This window comes from Cupressus sempervirens, chromosome 5, assembly GCF_028749045.1.
Source record: "Cupressus sempervirens isolate cs-2001-9-10 chromosome 5, ASM2874904v1, whole genome shotgun sequence".
Taxonomy (NCBI): Eukaryota; Viridiplantae; Streptophyta; class Pinopsida; order Cupressales; family Cupressaceae; genus Cupressus; species Cupressus sempervirens.
Window position 1 is genome coordinate 45,014,906 of NC_143122.1, and position 23,794 is coordinate 45,038,699.

The window sequence follows — 23,794 nt, forward strand, 5'->3', positions numbered from 1 at the left end:
ACACAGCAGCTTTTCCTCCTACATTGGCTTGTCCGGAATTGGTTATGAAGTGTGCATCTAGGTTTGATCTAACCAATAAATCCTTCATCTTTGGTGAAGGGAAGAGGGTGTTGGCCAATATTGGTGAACAAGCAATCAAAGAAACATTTAACATTCCCCAGTACAAAAACATGATAGTAGTGCTGATGGATCAAGCAACTAAATCATTTCAGGATACCCAGGAGGCCTATTTCACACATCTAAAGCAAAATTGGCTACACGAGGGAAAGAAAGGTGTAACCAAGTCATCAAAGCTTACAGTGGCAGACATCAAATCAGAATACGAAGATCTCATTGTGCTTCTCAGTCGGATCATGGGCCTAGCTCAAGGTACGCAATTTGAAAATTGGATGTACTTCTTCATTGATGAAATTGAAAAAGGAAAAAGATTTGATTGGGCTAGGATCATAAGTGAGAACCTAGAGTTGCAACTCAAAACCGTACAAAACCAAAAGCAATTCTACATGGGATCCTATCTGTTTTACCTAATTGCTAGATTATATAAGAGTCCGAGACTTGAGGCTTTACGAGAAGTTGGCAAGGGGCCAGGGCAATATTCGGTGCATGAATGCTATCCACAGATTCATTTGCACAACAACAAGGATTACAAGATCTTCTGTGATGCCTTTTCCATGAAGACAGTAAGGGTACCTCAAGGGACACTTACTAAGAGACTTTCATCAGAAGCAGAAGCAAAGATAAAGAAGTTTGGGAGTTGGTTTATCCAATTTATGCAATTCACCTACATTAGAATAGCAAGGAGTACAGTTTGTCCCAAGAGGCTTCCAAGATACCCACCCGACAAGGTAGTTTTGATGGAATTGGCTAGGCAACTTGAGCACTATGATAGAATAATGAGAAACGAGGGTAAGGCTGGGATTACCTTCTCAATTGGAATTGGCAATGATAGTTGCCCCAATCGGGCCACCTTTGCAGCTGCAAAGAAGGAATTGGAATGGTATCATCTAGGATGGTACAAAGCAAGGCAAGGATTCGATCCTAGTGGTCTTATCAAGGTATCTCATGGAAATGCATTTAAGCATGTTCCCACTATAGAGGACTTTTGGGCCAATGCCAAGAATGACTTTCATGTAAGAAAGCTAGCTTTCTCGAGATTGTCGGTGAACATGATGAGAGATATCAAATGGAGGGGCCTTGATATTCCTGATCAACTGGAAGATGACGGTAATGTGTTGAGAGTAGATTATGATACAGTAGAAGTAACAAAGTTGAATCCAATAGATCAGGATGACCATCAGGATCCTTCCTTGGAGGCACTTACAAGAGCAGTTGATTTGCATACCAAGTCATGGTATAATGAAAAGTTAAGCAAAATACAAAGACGAAAGATTCCCCTTACATATGAGAAGACAAAGCCAAAAGAAGGTCCAACAGAATCAGTCGAACAGAGGGGTGAAAGAAGTAGCCGGCAACAGGAAACAGCCAAAGACAAGAAGAGAGCCTTGAAGGTCGAGAAGAGCAAAGAACATCCAGAACCTCTGGCCAAGAGACAGCATACAGTTCCATCAGGGGAAAGCATAGTTGAGCCTAGAAGCCAAGAGGTCAATTCAAGTGATAAAGGGGCCACAGTAGAGGTGAGCTCTAATTCAGAATCAAGTGGTTACAGTGAGAGCACCGAGTACTCCCCTCTCTCTGAAAACCAACAAGGAGATGATATGGCAGTGACTAGTGAAGAAGGAGATGGGTCGATTGGTATTGAGGCAATAAGTCAGGCACCTGAGGGCCATTGGTGATGCTTTGTTAGTTGAACCAAATCCAGATTTGGGGAGATGCACCACACCACTATGGTTAAGGCAAATGCTCATGCCAAGAGGCGATGTGGTAACTGCCCGAACAGCAGAAGACATCTGAGGATTAATAGAAAAGGGTGATAGCGAGAACCAGAAACAAAAGGCAAAGACGGTGGCAAAGGTAATCAAGAGCAACAATGATGGTCACCGAAAGGTTCAGATTGCTATACCAATAGTCAATAAGGCATTGGATGAGATTGCGGCCCAGGAATACAAGATAGTGGAACACGACTTGCGAAGAAACACAAATGATATGGAATGTGAAGAGATCCAGGAAGGCATAGCTTCGATCAGGGAAAGATTGAGGAAGGCCAATGAAAGGATTATGAAGTTGGAGGCCGAGGACAAATATTGGAGAGATTGCCAGCCTATCCAACAGTTACACTAGGCAGCCCTTCCTCAAGAAAGTGGGAGCAATATGGAAGAGATATCAGCTCAGCTACATGAAGTCAAGGGTTGGATCCATGATACAATCCAAGATGGGCGAAAGTTCTTGCCTTCCTTCATCTCGACATTCCAATCATTGGTGACTGTTAGAGACAAGTTCAGATTATTTGAAGAAGAGTGGAAGGATTTCCTTCCCATCAAAGATTTAGCTATTCCCAGACTATAGGCATTCATTGGGCTACCAGGACCATATTTGGAGAGGGCCAAGTTGGTTGATGAGGAAGGATTGAGTACGGTTGAATCTTGGTTTGTCGCCTTGACTACCAAATTTAGAACACTTGAAGAGATACAAAAGGCAGTTACAAAGCACAGCCCAAGCGTCGACACCTCCATATCAACCATGATGAGCGACGTTGGGATGGCACTTGATTTTGAAGACATCAGAGAAGAGGATATCAATGAGACAAGACTTGAATCGAGATTGGATGAGCTAGGAAAGGCTACTATCAAGAAAAAACATTTGAACACCCTTTCCTCCCTAAGCGCTTTCATTGGATTCGCAAAAGAGTATGAGAAGGATCATGAGAAGACACTACAAGCAACAAGCAGCATGGTGAAATCAGTTGAACTCAAGATAAAGCATACACCTTGTCCTCCCATGGAAGAAATCAACAAAAGGTTAGCTAGGTTCATTGCCTTAGCTAAAAGAATGAAAGAAAAAGGGAGAGTTATATTAGACGATCATTTAATGTAAGCCCAAGTGGCAATTTCTCTTTCTTCTAGGATAGGACAAGTGTCTATTTCTGAGTAGCCACCATTTTGGTGCCTTCTCATTGGTTGCCACTTTTCCAATTTTTCATTGGTCCATTGATGAGGTGGCATCTTCTCATTGGCCGATGTGGTGGCAACCCTAATTAGGGTTTCTAGGATCCAATCTGGATCGTTGATTTTTCTTTTGATCTCTACCGTCGATTGTAATTTCAGCCTCTATATAAGGCCATTTTGCTTTCATTTGTGAGGGAGTTATGTTGGAGGATTGTTGCCAAAATACTATCAAAATTGTTCTCTATTCATTGTTGTGACTTGCATGGTGGATATACATGATCATTTTGGTGTATTGCATGGTTCTTCTCATCTCTCAAATTAAAGTAGGATTGCATTTCATGTTGTTAGAATAGAAGTAGATGGCTAATTGTATGGTGATGTTAGTGAATGTTTGATAGGGATCTATAACTAGGCCACTAGCATCTTGGCCGCTGGTTAGGGAGCCTTGTGTGGTAAACTAGTTTTCTTTTCCTTTGAATCACTGCATTTATGGAGGTGGAGCCGTTGGTAAGCTTTCATTAGATTCAATCCTTGTCCATTTTCTAACCTTTCCATTCATAGGGGTAGGAGTAGAATAGTGAGTAGTTGAAGGAGGAGTAGAATAGCGAGTAATTGGGTAGTCGAATTTCACTCTAAGAAAGTTAGGAAGGTAGAAGCCATTAGAACCATTATTGCCTCCTCCTTGTGCAATCAACACTATCTGGGGCTACATCCTCCACCATCACTGTCAACATCAACATCACCTGGCACTCATACAAAATCATCACCATCTCACCAAAATCCCAAGTCATCCTCGAATGAATAGCATAAGGCCACCTACATGATTACCAACAAATCACATCGATAAAACTGAGCGAGTATCCACAAGTGTAAGGAACATTGGAGTTATTCTCATATCCCATGAGTAATAACTTTGCAAGAGAGGAATTGTACATTTAATACTGTGTATCGGATATTCAATTGCTAATATGTTATGTAGTGATACAAAACTCGCATCAACATATACAAATAAAGAAGGGAAAATCTATGAACTCTTACTTCCTAAGGGTGGCTAAACTCAGAGATGAACTTGTAAGTATAGGGACCATAATTGAAGACAAGGAACTAACACTTATGGCTATAGATGGATTACCAGATTCATGGGAAACATTCTCACAAGGAGTAAAGTGCTAGAGATAATCTTCCAGACTTTAATAGACTTAAAGGAGATTGCCTGTAAGAAGAATCTAGGAAACTTAAGAAAGGAGGAAGATTGAAAATTGAAGATTGTTAATGCATGTAGCTTCGGTCTGACATTACTGTGATAAGCACGTACGTATGTATATATGTGCAACAGCATGATGCACACGTTATACATATATGCATACGTACATGTTGTATCTTCCACAGTCTAAAACTGATGAGATATATATGTGTGTGTGTGTGTGTGTGTGTGTGTGTGTGTGTGTGTGTTCTGAGATCATTAAGGCATGATCCAGTTTATTTTTGGTTCCTTTGATGTTTAGATCTTGATCGATCTATCCTTTATATTTGGCCGCAAATGTAATGATTGGTTGTACATTTAATTACAGTGTTATGGCAGCAACTAATCATGAATATTAGTAACAATGAATAGGTGTGAGAATAAATGTCCATGTCTCCAATTGGAGACATGGCCATCATCCCCACACCCCTTCCGTTGATATTTATCCAATCCACCCGATGTAATCTTGGCATTGAAATCTATTAATGCAAGCACCCCAAAAGGATCGAAGATAATTCTGAGTTTGATAATACTTCATTTCTATTATTACTGCACTAACATTTACAGATTCTGGAAGCGATTCAAAACATTGGTGTTATTGTTCGTACTTGCAACAAAATTCTACAATCAATCAAATTTGGTAATCAACTTTACATGGTATCAAAGCTTGACTAAGAAAGATCACACTAAGTTTATATGGATCACATTTTTACTTCAAATAACAGTCCTCCCTCTCTCTACAAAGATGACAAACACAATGAGATTTGAACATTACCTTAGAAGTTCTGATAACTTTGAATCCTAGAAAATTCGATTAATGATGTTGTTAAAAGAAAACAAATTGGAATCATTTGTAAGAGAGGACAAAGAGGAACCTAAAGATGATCTTGAGAAATTAGAATGGATCGAGAAAAATGAAAAGGCTATCAAGATAAATGAGGATGTTTTTCGAGACCACATAGCACCTATTGTGGCAAAACATATCACAGCATATCGTATGTTTTGAGCTCTTGAAAATGCATTTATAATCAATAATACAGGCAGAAAACTTGCTCTTAAAAGGTAGATGAATAATGTAAGCATGACTAAAGGAGAAACTATAAATGCCTTCTTTATGAGAATCACAAATTTGAGAGATCAATTATCTGCACTTGGTTATGAGATTGAAAATCAAGAATTATCCTTAATAGCATTAGGAGGACTTCCAAATTCCTGGGAATCCTTTGTACAAGGTCTAAGTGCTAGGTCTATAATCCCTAAAGTAAATCGTTTAAGATCCGATTATCTTCAAGAAGAATCGAGATTAATGATTAAGGGAAAAACAAAAACCCTAGATGAAGATGTTCAAGTTCTTAATACAAATGCTCATAAGAAGGGAAAGAAGAAAAACAACAAAAGGAAGACAAATTTTCATGGAAAAGGACAATCCAAACAGAAGAAAGACTTGTCCAAAATCCAATGCTTCAGATGTGATCTATATGGACATTATGCAATAAATTGTTCCGATAGATCTAAACCTCAAGCATCCTTTGCAAAATCTAAGAAGTCAAATGAAGGCAATGAATATGAGAAATATGCCTTCTTTTCAGCATTATCCAGCCAAATATCAACCAAAAGGAATACATGGATAGTTGACAGCGGGTCTTCTAGACGCATCATTGGATATCAAGATAACCTAGAAAGCATGCAAATAAAAACAGATGAAGAAGTTACAATTGGTGATGATTTTGCACACTCCGTAAAGGGAATTGGGACCTTCACCATAAAATTGAAATATGAAAATTCTATTCAACTTTCTAGAGTTCTTTATGTACCAAGTATTAAGAGGAATTTAATATCTATATCTGCACTTGAAGATGATGGTTTTAGAATTGCATTCATGGGAGGGAAAGTACTAGCATGGCCTAAAAATTCAACCATTAAAAGGGCTCTAACAATAGGAGTAAGACAAGGACTTTTATATGAGCTATGTGCTAAGATAAACCTTGCACTTGTACATGAGACCTTAGATTCAAATGAAATATGGCATAGAAGACTAGGTCATATCAACTTCCATGCCCTAACATCAATGGAGAAGGTAGTAACCGAAATGCCCAAGTTAAACCATATTCACAATGAATCATGTAAAGGTTGTGCCTTAGAGAAAAACACTAAAAAGCTATTTCCTCATAGTTTGAGAAAAACTAAATAAGTGTTGGAACTAGTACATTTTGATCTATGTGGGCCCATGTCTTTACCTTCTATAGAAGGATTCTTGTACTATTTGATATTTGTTAATGATTTCTCAAGGAAGACATGGATATACTTAAATGCAAAGAATCTGAAGAGATTCTCTCTAAGTTTAAAGAATTTAAAACTATCACTGAGAACTCCTCCGGTAAGAACATTAAAGTTCTGAGAATAGAGAATGGGAAGGAGTATACTTCTGAAATATTTAAAGAGTTCTGCAAACTCACAGGGATTAAGAGGGAGTTCACAGTCCCTTACAATCCTCAACCAAACGGAGTTGCTGAAAGGAAGAACAGAACTATTGTAGAAGCTGCTCGCGCTATGATTTTTGATCAAAATTTGAGTATGTCCTTCTGAGTTGAAGCATCCAACATAGCACTCTATATTCAGAATAGATGTCCTCACTCACATTTGGACAATAAGACTCCTGAAGAAGCATTTTTTTGAAAGAAACCTGACATCAGTCACCTAAGGATATTTGGATGTCCTGTGTATGTTCATGTACCTAAAGACAAGAGGACTAAGTTGGAACCTTCTGGAAGAAAGGGTATTCTCATTGGTTTTAGCGAAATAGTAAAAGGATACAGAGTCTACATAGTTGGACAGAAACAAATAGAACTAAGCAGAGATGTCATCTTTGAAGAGGACATTGCTTTCAAAAGAGCCAAAACCTCTGATGAACTAGATACATTTGATGTATCTCCAGAAGAGACTACTGCTCTTCAGATTCAAAGGGAGTTCCCTAAAGAGACTTCAACTGAAACTGAAATCCTTCCAGAGATTCAAGAAGAGTCTTGATCACTCTAAAAGGCCACTTTGGGCAAGAAAAATAATACAGGAAAGAGATGGATTCGCAGCCCCTTTAGAAACCTTCCGAGAAAGCAAGAGACCTAGAAAATTGACATATAATGCTTTCTTGTGTGAGAGCTCAAATCCTAACCCTTCTAGTACTTCTAAAGCACTTAAACATCAAGCTTGGAAAGATGCCATGGTGGAAGAATACCTGTCTATACTAAAATATGATGTTTGGGACATAGTTCTAAGACCTAAGAAAAAAATTGTTGTGTCCACAAAATGGCTCTTCAAAGTTAAGTATGCTACAGATGGCAGCATTGAAAAACATAAAGCTCGTTTTGTGTATAGAGGTTTTTTTCAAAAGAAAGGAATTGACTTTGAAGAAACCTTTTCACCAATTGCCAGGTACACTTCTGTTAGAGCTGTAATAGACATCGTAGCAGCCAAAGGTTGGAAAATCCATCAAATAGATGCAAAAACTGCTTTTCTTAATGGAAAAATAGAGGAAGAAATATACCTAGAACAACCAAAAGGGTTTGTAACTCATATGCTGCCTCTCATGTTTGTAAATTGAAGAGGGCTCTATATGGACTCAAACAGGCTCCCCGGGCTTAGTATGAAAGGATTGACAAATACCTTTAAGTCTTGGATTCACCAAGAATGTGGCTGATCCAAATCTCTACTTCAAGGTAACTAAAAGTGATATGCTAATTCTAATTCTTTATGTTGTTGATCTTTTGATTATAAGGGAAGAACATCTCATTAATCAATGTAAGAAAGATTTGACTTCTGAATTCGAAATGAAGGATTTAGGAATTCTTCATTATTTTCTTGGTTTGGAAGTCCGTCAGAAGTTTGGCAATATCTTTCTACATCAAAAGAAGTATACTATTGATATTTTGAAAAGATTTGGAATGTGGGATTGTTGACCTATGTCTACACCTATGAAAACCAACCTTCACAAGCTAAAGGAAACGAGTGTCGAATCTAGACTAGGATGTTTCGGTTTAGGATCAGCCATGATTTCTTGGATCTGCAGAAAGCAAGTTTCTGTTGCTCAAAATTCTACTAAGGAAGAGTATATTGCAACAGCTATGGGAACTAGAGAAGCAGTGTGGCTTTGGAAGTTGTTTTCTAACTTGTTTGGTGAACCTATAAAACCTACCACTATTCACTGTGATAACCAAAGTTGCATCAAGTCATCTGTGAATCCGGTATTTCATAATAGATTTAAACATATAGAAATTCCTTACCACTACGTAAGAGACATGGTGGAAAGAAGAGCTATTCAATTAGAATATATTAATACAGGTGATCAAATAGTTGACATTCTCACCAAGGCTCTCCCTAAAGTGAAGGTTGATCATTTCAGAATGAAACTTGGCTTGATTGAAATGTAAGTGTACGAGTCTCAACTTTGTATATTTGTATTATTTAAATAAAGATGTTTAAAGTGTAAACTCTTGTCATATGTGTGACTCTATGACTCATGGGCCTACCCTATGTTCATTATTTAAGGTGATAATCTTTTATAATGAAATATTGATTTTGATAATATAAGGTGACGACTTTATAATTATTAGATTACTATCATGATGAATATCATGTGACTTGATATGCAAGGAAAAATCATGATAGTTAAAAGAGCATGTTGATGGATATCATGTGACTTGATATCTATGGAAGATCAATATGTTCAAATTCATGGTGAATATTATGTGACTTAATATCTATGGATGTACCATGATCTTTTATGGTGGATATCATGTGACCTGATATCTATATACACACCATAACTAGAAAGAATATCATAAGACTTGATTTTCTTATATATATCTTGAGGATATTACTTTTCATATAAATAACTTATATATATGCACTTTGTCTTCCCTAGCTAAGAGGGAGTGTTAATGCATGTAGCTTCGGTCTGACATTATTGTGATAGGCACATACGTATGTATATATGTACAACAGCATGATGCACACGCTGTTATACATATATGCATACGTACACGTTGTTGTATCTTCCACAGTCTGAAACCGATGAGATATATATATGCACAAGATCATTAAGGCATGATCGAGATTATTTTTGGTTCCTTTGATGTTTAGATCTTGATCGATCTATCCTTTATATTGGGCCGCAGATGTAATGATTGGTTATACATTCAATCACTGTGTTATGGTAGTAACTAATCATGAGTATTAGTTAACAATGAACGGGTTTGAGAATGAATGTCCATGTCTCCAATTGGAGACATGGCCATTCATCCCCACACCCCTTCCGTTGATATTTTTCCAATCTATTCAATGTAATCTTGGCATCGAACTCTATTAATGCAAGCACTCCAAAAGGATTGAAGATAATTCTGAGTTTGATAATACTTCATTTATGTTATTACTGCACTAATATTTGCAGATTCTAGAAGTGATTCAAAACATTGGTGTTAATGTTTGTACCTGCAAAAATATTCTACAATCAATCAAATCTGGTAATAAACTTTACAAAGATGAAGAACTTCATGTTCTCAATACAAATTCCTATAAAGGTAAGAAGAAGCACTTCAAGAAGAATAAGGGTAATCAAAGAAATGACAAACCTAAAAAAGATCTATACAAAATAAAATGCTTCAAATGTGGAAAATTTGGACACTATAGATCTAATTTCCGTGAGAATACGAAGCAGCAAGGAAACTGTACTAACATTACTATGAAAGAAGATAACTATGATCCTGAGAATCGTGTATTGTATTTTGCACTATCAAATGAAGTATCAAGCAAAGCATGGGTAATTGATAGCGGATCATCTCGACACATTACAGGGTACAAAGAAGCATTGGACTCTATCTAAAAAAGTTGATGATGAAGTTACCATCGGTGATAATTTCGCTCATTCAATCAAACGAATTGCGAATTGCACCTTGAAACTGAAGTCGGGTAATTCTCTACATCTCAAAGGAGTACTCTATGTACCAAGGATAAAAGGGAATCTAATCTCAGTTACAGCGCTTGAAGATGAGTGGACATAATGTTGCATTCATGGACAGTAAAGTAATGACTTGGTCTAAGAACTCTTCTTTTAAAGCAAAGTTGATCAGTCAAAAAAAGGGATACTTGTATGAGCTAAATTCAAAACCGTGTCCACCTATTCAAGCCTTAATTCATGAAGCTGCTGATATAAATGAAATATGGCACAGAAGGTTAGAACATCTAAATTTCAAAACCTTATCAACCATGGAGAAGATGGTAACTGGTCTACCTAAGTTGAATTAAGATCACTCAAGCATATACAAAGGATGCGCTCTAGGTAAGACACCAAAATTCCATTTCATAATAGCACTAGAAAAACTAATAATGTTTTTGAATTAATCCACTTAGATTTATGTGGACCTATGTCTGTTCCTTCTCTTGGAGGATACTGGTACTACATACTTTTTATAGATGACATCTCTAGGAAAACTTGGATTTACTTCTTAAAATGTAACGAATCAAAAGAAATCATTAAGAGATTTAAAGAATTCAAAACCTTAACTGAAAACTTATCAAGACACAAAACTAAAACTCTTAGGACTAATAATGGAGAGGAATACACCTCAAATATGTTTAAAGAGTTTTGTAAAGAAACAAGAATTAAGAGGAAGTATACTGTTCCTTATAACCCATAACAAAACAGAGTAGCAAAAAGGAAGAATAGAACAATTATAGAAGTAGCAAGAGCTATGATATTTGATCAAAATTTAGAATATTATCTTTGGGCAGAAGCCTCTTGTACTGTTGTCCGTATTCAAAATAGAAGTCCTCACTCCTATCTTAGAGATAAAACTCCTGAACAAGTCTTTACTAAGGTTAAACCTAATATAAGACATCTTAGGATTTTTGGGTGCCCAGTATATATACATGTTCCAAAAGAAAAGAGAACTAAGTTAGAACCCTCCGAGAGGGAAGGTCTTTTTGTTAGGTATAATGAAACATCTAAAGCATATAGGATTTTCATACCTGGTTAGAAAAATATTGAACTCAGTACGGATGTAATATTTGAAGAAGATTTAGCATTCAAAAGAGCCCTAAGTTCTGGAGATCCCTCTCCTTTACCTAGTTCTGAAGAAAATACTAAATCTGGGTTTCAATGGGAGAACATTGAAGAAATTGAAGATGAAATTCAAAATCTCAATCTTGAGGAAACTCAAAATTCAAAGAAAAGACCACTTTGGGCCATTAAGACAGTAGAGGAAGCACAAGACTTTACTGCATCATCTGGAAGCTTTAGAGAAAGCAAAAGACCCAAAAGATTTTCTAGTTATGCAACAAACATGAGTGATTTGTCTAAATCAGAACCAACCAATGTTTTAGCTGCTATTAAACATACAACTTGGAAGGATGCCATGACACAAGAATACCAATCCATTATGAAGCATGATGTTTGGGAAATTGTTCCAAGACCTGAAGGAAAATTTGTTGTTTATTCTAAGTGGATCTTTAAAATCAAGCATGTTGCTGATGATAGCATTGAAAAATATGAAGCCAGATTCGTAGCCAAAGGATTCTCTCAGAAAGAGGGAATTGATTATGAAGAAACCTTTGGTCCTATTGCCAGATACACCTCTGTGAGAGCAGTCCTAGCTATTGCAACATTGAAGGGATGGATAGTACATCAAATGGATGTATAAACAACATTTTTTAATGGAAAAATTACAGAAGAGGTATATTTGGAGCAACTTGAAGGATTTGAAACTCATAACCCTAAAGTTTTTGTTTGCAGGCTCAAGAAAGCTCTCTATGGGCTTAAACAGGCTCCAAAGGCTTGGTATGAAAGAATTGATAAGTATCTCATCAACTTAGGATTCTCAAAGAATGAAGTTGTTCCAAATCTCTACTATAAAATGGATAAAGATGATATGATGATATTGATACTATATGTTTATGGCTTACTAATAACAGGTGATGATCATCTTATAGATCAATGCAAGAAAGATCTAATCAGAGAATATGAAATGAAAGATTTAGGACTCCTTCATAACTTCCTAGGATTGGAAGTATGGCGAAATTCTGATAGCATCATACTTAATCAAGGAAAGTATACATTAGACATCTTGAAGAGATTTGGAATGTGAAACTGCAGGCCTATGTCTTCTCCAATGGAGACTAATCTACATAAACTTAAGGAAGCAACAACATAATCACCTTCCATAGATTCTACTCTCTATAGACAGATGATTGGATCTCTTATGTACTTGGTAAATACAAGACCTGATATTTGCTATGTTGTTAATGCCTTAAGTCAATTTATGTGTGAACCAAAGGAGATTCACCTAGTTGCAATCAAACACATCATGAGATACTTACAAGGCACTCTTAATCTTGGGCTCAAGTATGAGAAAATTGAATTGGACCTACATAAGTACACAAACTCAGATTGGGCTAGAAAAGTTACTGACTACAAAAGCACTTCAGGATGTTGTTTCAGTTTAGGCTCAGCGATGATATCATGGATATGCAGAAAGTAGTCATCAGTAGCTCAAAGTTCCACAGAAGTCGAATACATTGCCGCAACAATGGCCTCTCCGGAAGTAGTTTGGTTTAGAAAGTTACTTGTGGGATTATTTGGTCAAGCCATGAATCCTACGATTATTCATTGTGATAATCAGAGTTCCATCAAGCTTTCTGTGAATCCTATTTTTCATGACAGGTCCAAGCATATTGAAATTTCTTACCATTATGTACGAGATATGGTAGATAGGAATACTATAAAACTAGAATACATTTGTACTGCAGATTAGAGAGCAGATATTCTTACCAAACCTCTTGATCTCTCGAGTGAAAATAGATCACTTCAGAAAAAGACTTGGTATGGTTGAATTGTAATACATTTGTATTTTTTTAATTATTATTAAAATATTTTTTTATTGTCAGGCTACAGACTGTTATGGGCTCCACCATTTGTATTCATTATCTAAGAGGTGACGATCTCTGAGATAATGAACACTTGTATAAAAGACATTATGAGAGATGATGATCTCTTAGATAATGTGTTGAACAATAGAGATCTACTGTTAGATCTAGATGAATTCGAAATCACATTGTGATGTAGACATTTTTATGTCTATGAGTCACAACTTGGATAAAGAAAGAATTTTATTATTCTTCGGAGTTTATCCTATGTTCTGGTAGATCTTAACTCAGGATCATCTTGTGATATAGGAATGCCAATACCTATGAGTCACAACTTGGATAAATGAAGAATTTAAGGATTCTCCGAATTTTATCCTATATATTATATTCTTTGCAATACTGTTATCACTAGTATCAATGATAAGTCATATCACAAGTATAGTAATATGACATAGTATCGTGTGTTCTAATGATACCACATGCTTAAAAGATTCAGATAGATATAGAGTATCAATCTATGCTTATTCATCTTTCATTGATGATGCTAGATATGTTATCTCTCAATATGATTATCAAGTTAAGAGGGAGTGTTAATTCTATAACTTCAAAATCATCCTAGTCTGATGATACAAATCATACAGATCTGATCATGCATAATATACCTTTGTGATAAAGGGCCTAAATATCATTGTTAGTCTTCAGTCATGATTGACGTCTCACTTGGTAATGTTGTTTAAGTTTAATCTTGAACAACTTAGTTAATCACTAACTAAGTCTATTCCTAGATAGGCACCAATTTTGAAAAGACAATTAAGGGCCGACCTAGATAGGGTCATGTCACGTGAAGTGACATGCCCTTTGGTTACCTTATAAATATAAGGTAAGTATGAGGATAGAGAACACACAAAAGATACATTAAAGGTCTGCTTCTCTATAAAACTGCCTTATGCGATTTACTAGCAAGATACAGAATATTGGAAATTCAGAATAGTTATAATACTTCTTAGTACACTTCATATACAGATCGGTATATTAAGGTTCATCTTCAGCAATACTAAAAAGCAGTATTTCAGTCTGATTCATACAGAATTTGCAAAAACTTTACAGTTCAAACCTTCATTACATTTATCAAATATTTCCAGATTACTTAAAAGAAAAGTATATCAGATAACAACAGTCAGGTGTATGATCTCAAACCTTATCTAAATGTTGTTATAATCTAAAAATGTTGTCAACTGTAAAATCATAAACCACCCAGCAAATTCAAAGCTTGTTTTATGGGTTTGACCAAAAAAGGAAATAGTAGTAGATAGATAGTAGTAAACAGATGTTTGTAAAAACAGCCAAAATTAATTGCAAATAATCAAACAAAAAACAGTACTAATCAATTACTAAAAATTTAGATATCAACAGAAAATGAGTAGGGACAAAGAGAGATAATACACCTTCGCAGATCAAAATTACGATCCATAAGTTTTGCTAACTTGTATAAATCTTTTTCCAGCAGTGCATCACGACCTTGTGATGCCAAACCAGCAATCTCTTCCATTGATTTTATGACTAGCTCCTCACCATCAAGCCATCTCTTTCTCACAGCACTGTGTATCTACATTGGCATCAAAAAAGGTAGATATGATTAAGGAACACAGTCCTCAACTCTGCAAATTTTTAAGTGAAAGATCTATGACAGATTACTTTCAAGAGTGACTAATCAATGTTAATAATACCATTGTCTCAATATAACAGAAACACAAGCACTTAAAAAGAGATTTCAAGCTCCTCTCTAAAATCTGATGCAAAATCTCTCCAACAAGAGCTAATTACATCAGATGTTTGCAATTAAGGACTATTATGTACCTTTCCAGAATCACTAGGATTCTCAGCATAAATAAGGTACATTTGTGGAAGCATTGCAGGATCCAGAGGTATATACATACCATGTCCCATCTTGTCCATATACTCTTTCTTAAAATCCTATCATTTCAATGTTATGATATTAAAACCAAGAACTCTGGGCATGTATCATATGACTGAAATATACCAACCAAACGACTGAACATACCATGTACACAACACCTCCATAGACCTGTGCTACACGGTCCTGGAGACCAGCAGTGATACCTAATTCTTGCTCTGCACTGAGTATCAAGTTTGGCCTTTCTTCCACTTTCACCAAGTGTCTTAGGTTATAGAAATCAAGCAAGCAATTTAAGGCAGCACACACTATTGCACTGGAACCTGAAAGCCCTGCCTGCAAAATCAGATAGAAAACATCATAAGCATACGATCATCTTAACAATTTTTTCTCGAGGAAGCAAAGAATTCTCTCCTTGTCAAGAGGACAAAGTGGGAGTAAAGAGAAGGGCACATTTTTCAAGCAAGGTTGATTAACTTTAATGTTTATGACCACAATTTTAGGGTAATTCTTATAAATTAAAATCATAAAAACCTCAATTGAGCACTTTTTAGTTAAGGAATCCATATGCCTCCCCAGCAGCAACCCCTAACCTTATATGTGAAACAAGACCATTTAGGATGACTTTTGGATAATTCATATAATAATATATAGCAACTTTTTACCAAGCCAGCCCAATATCATTTTGATTTTGTAAACATAGGAAAATAACTATGCTGAGAGGAAATGTGGTGTATGAACAAAAAGTTTAATCAAACAACTTCAAAAACTCATGTTATATAACAAGCTGAGATGTCATCCTAGAAAAGCCAACAGTCAAGAGAAATTAAAGATGTAACATTAAAGATGAACTTCCAAATTGGTACAATGTACTATCTATGCAACACAGGTCAGAGCTTTCAAAATGCATAAGAAAACTGTCAACTTAAAAATGTGGGTGGCATATATTATGCAAAACAACTCTTGGTCTGAAATGATCAATTTGTTAGCCCCATGGTTTCCTAATCAATGTGTCATACTTGCTAGGGGAGGTGTTATGAAATAACTTGCACAAGGGAGAAGATAATAAGAAACATTCTGTAAAAACATGATAATAATATGCCACTTCCAGAAGCAACCTCCTAACTCACTTGAAGCGGGATACCTTTAATAGTCTTCAACAATAAACAATACTCAACATGACCATAATAACTAACTTATACCTCTTATATATAGAAATATTCTGCAAATACTTGATAATAATATGCCACTTCAAGAGGGCAACCTCCTATCCAATCCAAGGAGGATACCTCCAATAATCTTCAAAAAGAAACATAATTCAACATGATGATAATAACTAATCTGTGCCTCCTATATATACCATACTTATTAATTGTTTCTAACGAAGGAGAGGAAGAGTTTGTATATAGACAATTATAAGCTAAATATTACAATATCACTTTAATACCCTCCTTTAATGGTCATTTTACTATCCACCCACAGAAGACAACATACTCTGCAAGTTATTTGACCACAAAGGAATTGAAGTCTAATTCCTCAGAATGCTCTGCAAAATGAGCCTACTGCTGAGACCCTCCCTGGTTGGAATTCTGATCAGTAAACCACTTTCTGTAGAACTTTTGGATATGACCAAGTTCAAGAACAAACTCAATGTCTTCCAACAAAATTTTGAGTAACCAAGCCACCCCTCCTGTTATCTAGAGAACAAGATTAGCTTCTGAAAAAGATCAGCAAAAACTCTTTGACCCACAATTTTGCCAAAAATTGTCCAAAGAAGCTGTTACAAAACAGCACCATGATTTCTGGAAAAACCTTCAAACCCTTGATCCAATGTTGAGATCGCACAAGATTTGGTAGAAAAAACATCAAAAACCTTTTAACGAAACAGCAACACCCACAATTTCATTTTATTTTTTAAAATTGTGCAGAAAACTCCATTATATTTGCAAGAACATCGTTCACCCTAGAAAGTAGAAACACTAGGTGTGACCCAAAAATCGCTGCAAGAAATTATGATTTTATAAAACAATCGTCAAAACATTTTGTCAAAGATGGAAATCAGTGATTTTGTGAAAAAATCATCAAATCGTGTGATTTGTGGGAAAAGGGTGAAAACCCACAATGTTAAGAAAATTGTGAAAAACTAGCAACTCACAACAAAGGAAACCATGATGTTTGAGAAACAATCATGTAAACTCCTCCAAGATCAGACAATCCATGACTTTTTGGGAAAAATCATGAAAAAAAACCTCAACACTTCTAGGAAAGATCATGTAAGAGTTAAAACCCGATAGCAAAAAACCACAATTTTTTGGGAAATTTACCAAAAACCTTTGCATGCAGTACTGAAAAACTCTCACACACATAAATAGCACAAAAACCCTCGAAGTATTCTGAAAACTTTGATTTTATCAAAAAACCTGTAAAAATGATGTCGATTTTATTTTAAAAATTGATTGAAAACTTATGAATAAATTAAAATTACAAGATCTTTCCATCACAAAAACAATCAAGAACTTAAAGTAGAATTGAAAGTTACTAACTAAACTAAGTAGATGACTTAAATGACCATTATTAGCTAAATATTATAATATTACTTTAATAACTTATGCATTGGAAACTGCCTAGGTCAACTTAAATATTTTTCCATAATAATATATCTTATTTAAGAGCTACAACATCCGCAAGCCAACTACTCATTACAGAATAGACACTAAACCGTTAGGGGTATAGCATTTACCCCCTTTACAAAAGCATTGTCCTTGCTGCTAACTTTTCTTTTCTTATTCTTCATCAAATATTTTTGTTTTTTCTTCTTCTTTTTGTCGTTTCGTATTCATCTTGTTCTATTACATGCCCTTGATCTTACTCTTGTTCATGTTCATGCTCTTTCTCTTGTTCTTTCTCTCATTCTTGCTCTTCCAATACTTGTTCTTTTTCCTTTTCTTGTTCTTCTAGATTTTTTTCTTATTTTTTTCTTTTTATTCTATTTTTTGCTACTTCTTGTGAAGAAGTTCCAACAAAATAATTTTGCATAAATCATACTAATGAAACTAAAAAAAATAAAATTTTAAAAAATAAGTTACCCAAGATTTGATGTCACTTTTGTTGAGAAACAAAGTGAAGAAATCTTGCAGTCATTCATTTTCTTATGCTATTGCAAATCAGAAAAGATTACCAAATCTAAAACTAAATCTGAAATGAACATGTGATTGCATGGACCCCTTATCTCTTTAGGAGTGGATGACAAGGATTCCCTTATCACCTTATCCTCCTTAGAGATCGCATGATCTCCTTTATATAGAGATCATCTCTTGTGTATTACATATCTTGAGAGCTCATTTCTCATTCATGAGAACACTTCTCAATTTCACTCATGAATATATTCTTTCTGTTTTGAGAGTAATATTTTCTTCTTTGCTTCATCTTCCTTGTAATAGGTATTTTCTTGCAGGTTATTTCCAGGATATGTGAAATTATCTTCTTATCAACTTCTACATGGTATGAGAGCCATGGATTTGCAACTTCTTGTTCCTGTTTGAAGATTTTTGAAGCTTATGTACTGTTGAACAGCAAATCTGGAAAATTGTTCTGTTCTAGCACTTTTAAACTCTGTTTTAGCGCATTTAAATATTATTGTAGCACATCCGCACAATGTTTTGGCGCTTTTGTTATACTCTAACATATTTGTATTGTAAAATAGTGCATTTACATAATAAAATAATGCATATGTATTGTAAAATAGCACATTTGCCTTGTAAAATAGCACATTTGCACTGTAAAATAGTGCATTTTCATTGTGAAATAGCGCATTTACATTTTGATTTGGTACTCAAACTTCGGAAGGCCATAATTTGGTCATCTAGACTCCAAATCGCATGTAATTTTTTTTGATTTGGGGTAGGAACTCCCAAATTTTCCAATGGTGAAATTAGTTTTGCAGTTTGATGCATGGAATTTGAGGTATTAACAATTTTTTATGACTGTACCTACTTAATCCTCATTTTTGCAACTTCCAAAACTCTATACAAGCTCATACAAACACAAATTTAAGTTCCACATTTTTTTAAGTGCCTATTTTTTTCAGATCTATCCAAATCTGATATCAAAAGACAGTCTTCTTTAAGCAGAAAATTCACTTTTGAAAAGTGGCCTTATTTGGCCTCTTTAGTACTTATCCTCTATTAGATCCTTTCGTAATCCAAGTGTTTTTTATTGTATGAATCTGATATTAATTCAGATTGGAAGTTGTAATCATAACAAAAAAAAGAGGCCAATTTGTTTTTTGCAACTAGCACATCGTACCCACACTCCATTATAAAGTGCCAAAAAATTGCATTGTGGGGGGTGACTTCTGATTTAGTGAAACTGGGGGGGATGTGATCTTGTGCAAATCTGAATGCATTGACTCCTTTAACTGTCTTAAGTCAATTGGGAAATCACAATTTGAACTCTTAATTCCACATAATTAAATATACAATTTATTTTGTGGTTGGATTAATTACATTGTGGAAGAAGTTTCTTTCTTGCTTTCTGTAATTTACATTAGAGAACTCAAACTTCTTAACTTTTGAACCCTACAAAAAATAATGGCAGATTCATCTTTGGAGTCTCTTACTCCGCACAATTATCATCTCTGGAAAGCTCGTATGACAAGACTTCGAGAATCACGAGGGTTATGGTCCTGTTTGGATGAGGTTCAACCTCTATTGACACGTGCTTTTGAGGTCATGCAACAGAGGAACAACATGGATCAAGCTATGGGTTTGTTATCTTTGCATGTCAATGATAGTCTACTCTTGCATTTGGATGGTTGTCTCACTCCTCAGGCTATATGGATAAAGTTTGAGGGACTTTTCGGCACCATAAATGAGTTCAGAGCACTGCAGATTGAGGCAAAGTTGACTTCTTTGATTCCTGATTCATTTCCCTCTATTGAGGATTTCTTGATGAAATTCATATCTATCAGATATATTTTACAAGGTTGTGGAAAGATCAAGACTAGTCAAGAGTGCATTTACCTTATTCTTTCAAAGCTTCAAGGAAACTTTCAAATTTTCTCATCTACTTTTCACTCTACTATGGATGCTTTGGCTCCTAGATTCACTATGCCTACATTTGAGGTTTTCTGTGATCCGCTGACTAGAGAGCAAGCCAAGATTACACAGTTAGACTCTCTAATAGGATCAATGAACAAGGTACTGTTTGCTCAGTAATCTAAGGAGAGGTCGAAGTAGAAATTGAAGCCCAAGAAAGATTTTTTTGGAAGTGAGCATTCTTGCAATCCACCTTTTTAGTCTACTTCAAAACAACAATTCAATCCTAAAAGTAAATCTTCTAAGTCTGGTGAGTCTTCCTCCAAGACTAAGAAGTTTATAAGTGATCCTTGCAGTTTTTGTGGCAAGGAAGGACATCCAATTTCCAAATGTTGGAAATAGTTAGAGGCTTTAGAGGAAGCCATGCAACAATATCATATGTCCCCACCTTAGCCTCCTTCCACAGGGAAAGGTCATGCTCTTCATGCACAAGCCTTACCTTTCGGGTCTTCTTGGATCATTGATTCTGGTGCTTCACACCATATGACATATTCACAAGATTTGGTCACCACCCTTGCCCATAGTGATACTTCACATATTGCAGTTAGTGACTCAGAACAGCTCCCAGTTCTCGGTTCAAGTTTAGTTTCATTGGATGGTGGTTGTCTTCAAGATGTACTTCTTGTTCCTAACATTTTGACGAACCTCCTTTCAGTTTATCAGATTTGTCATTTTGGCTCTGGTAAGACAGTTGAGCTCTCACCACATGATGTAGTTATTCAAGACCTTCGTGATCCTGATTCAATTATCGCTACTAGCAGTGTTGATCCTTAGTCTCACTTATATCAGTTTGATGGCTTTGAGAGTTCAGATAGTTTGAGTTCTTCTCTTATTGCTCATGCAGACTCAGTGAACAAGCTTTGGCATGAGCGTTTGGGCCATGTCAACTACAAGTATTTACAGCTGATAAGTACACAAACACTTGTTTGTGGGCTACCAAAGATCTCCTACACTGATGGTGTTTATCATGGGTGTGTTCTTGGCAAGCATCATTGAGATCCCTTTCCTACGAGAATAGCCACAAATGCTAGGGAACTCTTTGAGTTGGTCCATAGTGGTCTTATGTCATTTCCTTCTCCTTTGTTAGGGGCTCGCTATGTACTCACCTTTATTAATGACTTGTCCAGACATACATGGGTGTACTTTCTTAAGTACAAATCTGATGTCTTTGATTCCTTTTGAATCTTTAAGACATTTGTGGAGAAGCAATCTGGTTTTTCTCTCAAATGAATATGTACATATAATGGGGGGGAGTATGTGAATCAGGCATTCAGAGACTTTTGCACTGTGCATGGTTTACTACATCAATTTTCAGTTATTCATACCCCTCAACAAAATGGTGTTGCCAAGAGAAAGAACAAAACACTACGAGAGATGGAAAATTGTATGATTCATTCACGGGATGTGCAGTCTTCTTTTTGGGCTAAAGCAATCAATTGTGCCAACTATATTCAGAATCAAATGACCCACAAGGCATTACGCCATATGACTCTTGAAGAGGCTTGGTCTCATGCCGAGCCCAATGTTTCTACATTCCGAATTTTTGGTAGTGAGGCATGGGCTTTTATTCCCAATGCTCAAAGGAAATCTATGGAGAAGAAGAGTTGACCACTCATATTTGTTGGCTACTGTGAGGATGTGAAGGTGTATAGGTTGTTTGATCCTAATTCCAAAGAGGTCTTCTTTCAACAAGATGTCCAATTTGATGAGCGCTTTCCTCTTCTAGATTCTCCCTCACTAGATTCCTCTTCATTACCTACTACTCCCTCTTCATCTCTTAGGGATTTACCATCTTTTGAGGATGATATAGATGACAATCCACCCCCACCACCAGTTTACAGTTGAGGCAGTTGGTTCACATATTACAGTTGAGGCAGTTGGTTCTTTAGCAGGTGTTCCTTTCGATACACGCCGAACTCAAGCTCAAACATCTAGTTCTAGTCTTTTTGAGTCATGCTATTTCTGCAAATCCTTAGAAATTTTCAGAGGCGATAGAACACTAGGGTGGGATTTGGCTATGAATTTGGGATCTTTGTTCCCTTCCTAAAGAGAGAAAGTTAGTTCGGCGCAAGTGGGTGTACTGTACCAAGTATGTTGCAGATGGTGATGGAGCCTAAAATTTAGTCTCCAATTTTCTTTATGAAAAGTGAGCATAAATGGAAAATTAGTATTAGAAACTACGAATTGGAAATTCTTTGTATCACAGGCAGTTTTAGATTTGTATTCATTAAATCAGTTGATTATGCTCATCTCTACCAAAACAATGAGGGATCCAACATGTAGTATTTTCGAAGCTATGTAAGCCGGCAATTGTATTCAAACTATTTACAGCCTCAAAAGGAACCATGTTTGCGCGTATACATCAGTTGAATTAAAGTTTGTATTGACTCATGAGTAACTCTATATGGAATATAAGCAGCTGATGTTAATATTGGGATCATCTCTAAGATGAGACTAAGAAGTTAAAGTGGCAAAGATGAGACTTGAAGCAGCAGAGAAAACTCATTTGGAACCGCAAAGACTGAATCAAAGAAGTAAGTTGCATTAGTTCTTAGGAAAGAATGATAACAATATCATCAACCTTAAAGACATAATACTAAATTACAGTAGCATTAGTGGTAGCATGTTTCTAAGACTGATCAAAGTTATACAACCACATCAGCAAAGGTCAAGGATTAATATTCAACAGGAGTAGACAGTATTTGAGAAGTTGGGCAAGATTGCATGTATAAATTGCAAATGGAACGCTTGGCTGTAGCTCTACAAAAATTCTGAACAATGGCTTCATGAATACAAGGAGCCCACGATAAAGACTTTGCAAATAGTTCCTTGTGTTTGCTGAAGTGCACAGAGACCATTTGAAGTTTTGCATCACAAATGGAGCCGCTGGAATCCACAGTAGAAGGATAACATGCTAAGAACCGAACCTTATTTCATCCATGTATCAACCACAGAGGAGCCATGTCGGGTTTAAGATAGAGATGAGCAATAGGCAAGTAGAAGGAAAAGTTAAAACAGCAGATCTCAATCTTGTTGTGAGGTTCTCACACCATCGCCCCAAATTCTTTGGGGACCCCCTTTTGATGGCCTCGGCAAATTTTTGGATTGTCCAAAAAGTTTTGAGTTTTGAAAATTTCACGCCTTGGCACCTTCGAGACAAATGTGGGGAGACTTAGCTTATTTTCACCCAGTTCCACTTGATTTTCCAGAGCCGTCAATTTCATCCTTAGGCCGAACAAAATTTTAAAGAGCAATATGTGGTAGGATAAAATTGTAAATTTGCACTTAGACGTTTTCCTTTGAAAATCCAGATATAATTGTGTAAATTTGAATAATCTTTCAAAAGAAAAAAATTTCATTAGACTTAAATTTTGGAAAATCTCAAATTTTTCTTTGGTGAAAATTTTAATTTTGTTGAAATGAGGCTGAATTGCAAAAATCAATTGTTGGCTCTAGAAGCAATTTTATTTTATTTTTTTCAAAAAATTTCTAATTGGCATAGCAAAATTGATTTGGAGAAAAATTGCAAAAAATTGGCTTTAATAGATTTAACTTGCCTTGAAAA

At 35.9% G+C, this 23,794-nt stretch overlaps 1 protein-coding gene and 1 long non-coding RNA gene across 2 annotated transcripts in view; one reads left to right on the forward strand and one right to left on the reverse strand.

Annotated features, from left to right (window-relative positions):
• The window catches only part of LOC149554473 (glucuronokinase 1-like), a 133,153-nt gene that overhangs the window by 43,419 nt on the left and 65,940 nt on the right, over positions 1-23,794 (reverse strand). Inside the window, exons 3-5 of the mRNA XM_089828528.1 lie at positions 15,281-15,469; positions 15,076-15,192; positions 14,664-14,824 (exon numbers count right to left, since the gene is read on the reverse strand). Coding sequence (XP_089684654.1) covers positions 14,664-14,824; positions 15,076-15,192; positions 15,281-15,469 — 467 coding nt within the window. The remainder of the gene's footprint in view (positions 1-14,663; positions 14,825-15,075; positions 15,193-15,280; positions 15,470-23,794) is intronic.
• On the forward strand, positions 18,476-22,589 carry LOC149554474 (uncharacterized). Its single transcript, XR_016364375.1, has 2 exons — positions 18,476-18,634; positions 19,730-22,589. It is a non-coding gene; the product is annotated as an uncharacterized LOC149554474 (long non-coding RNA).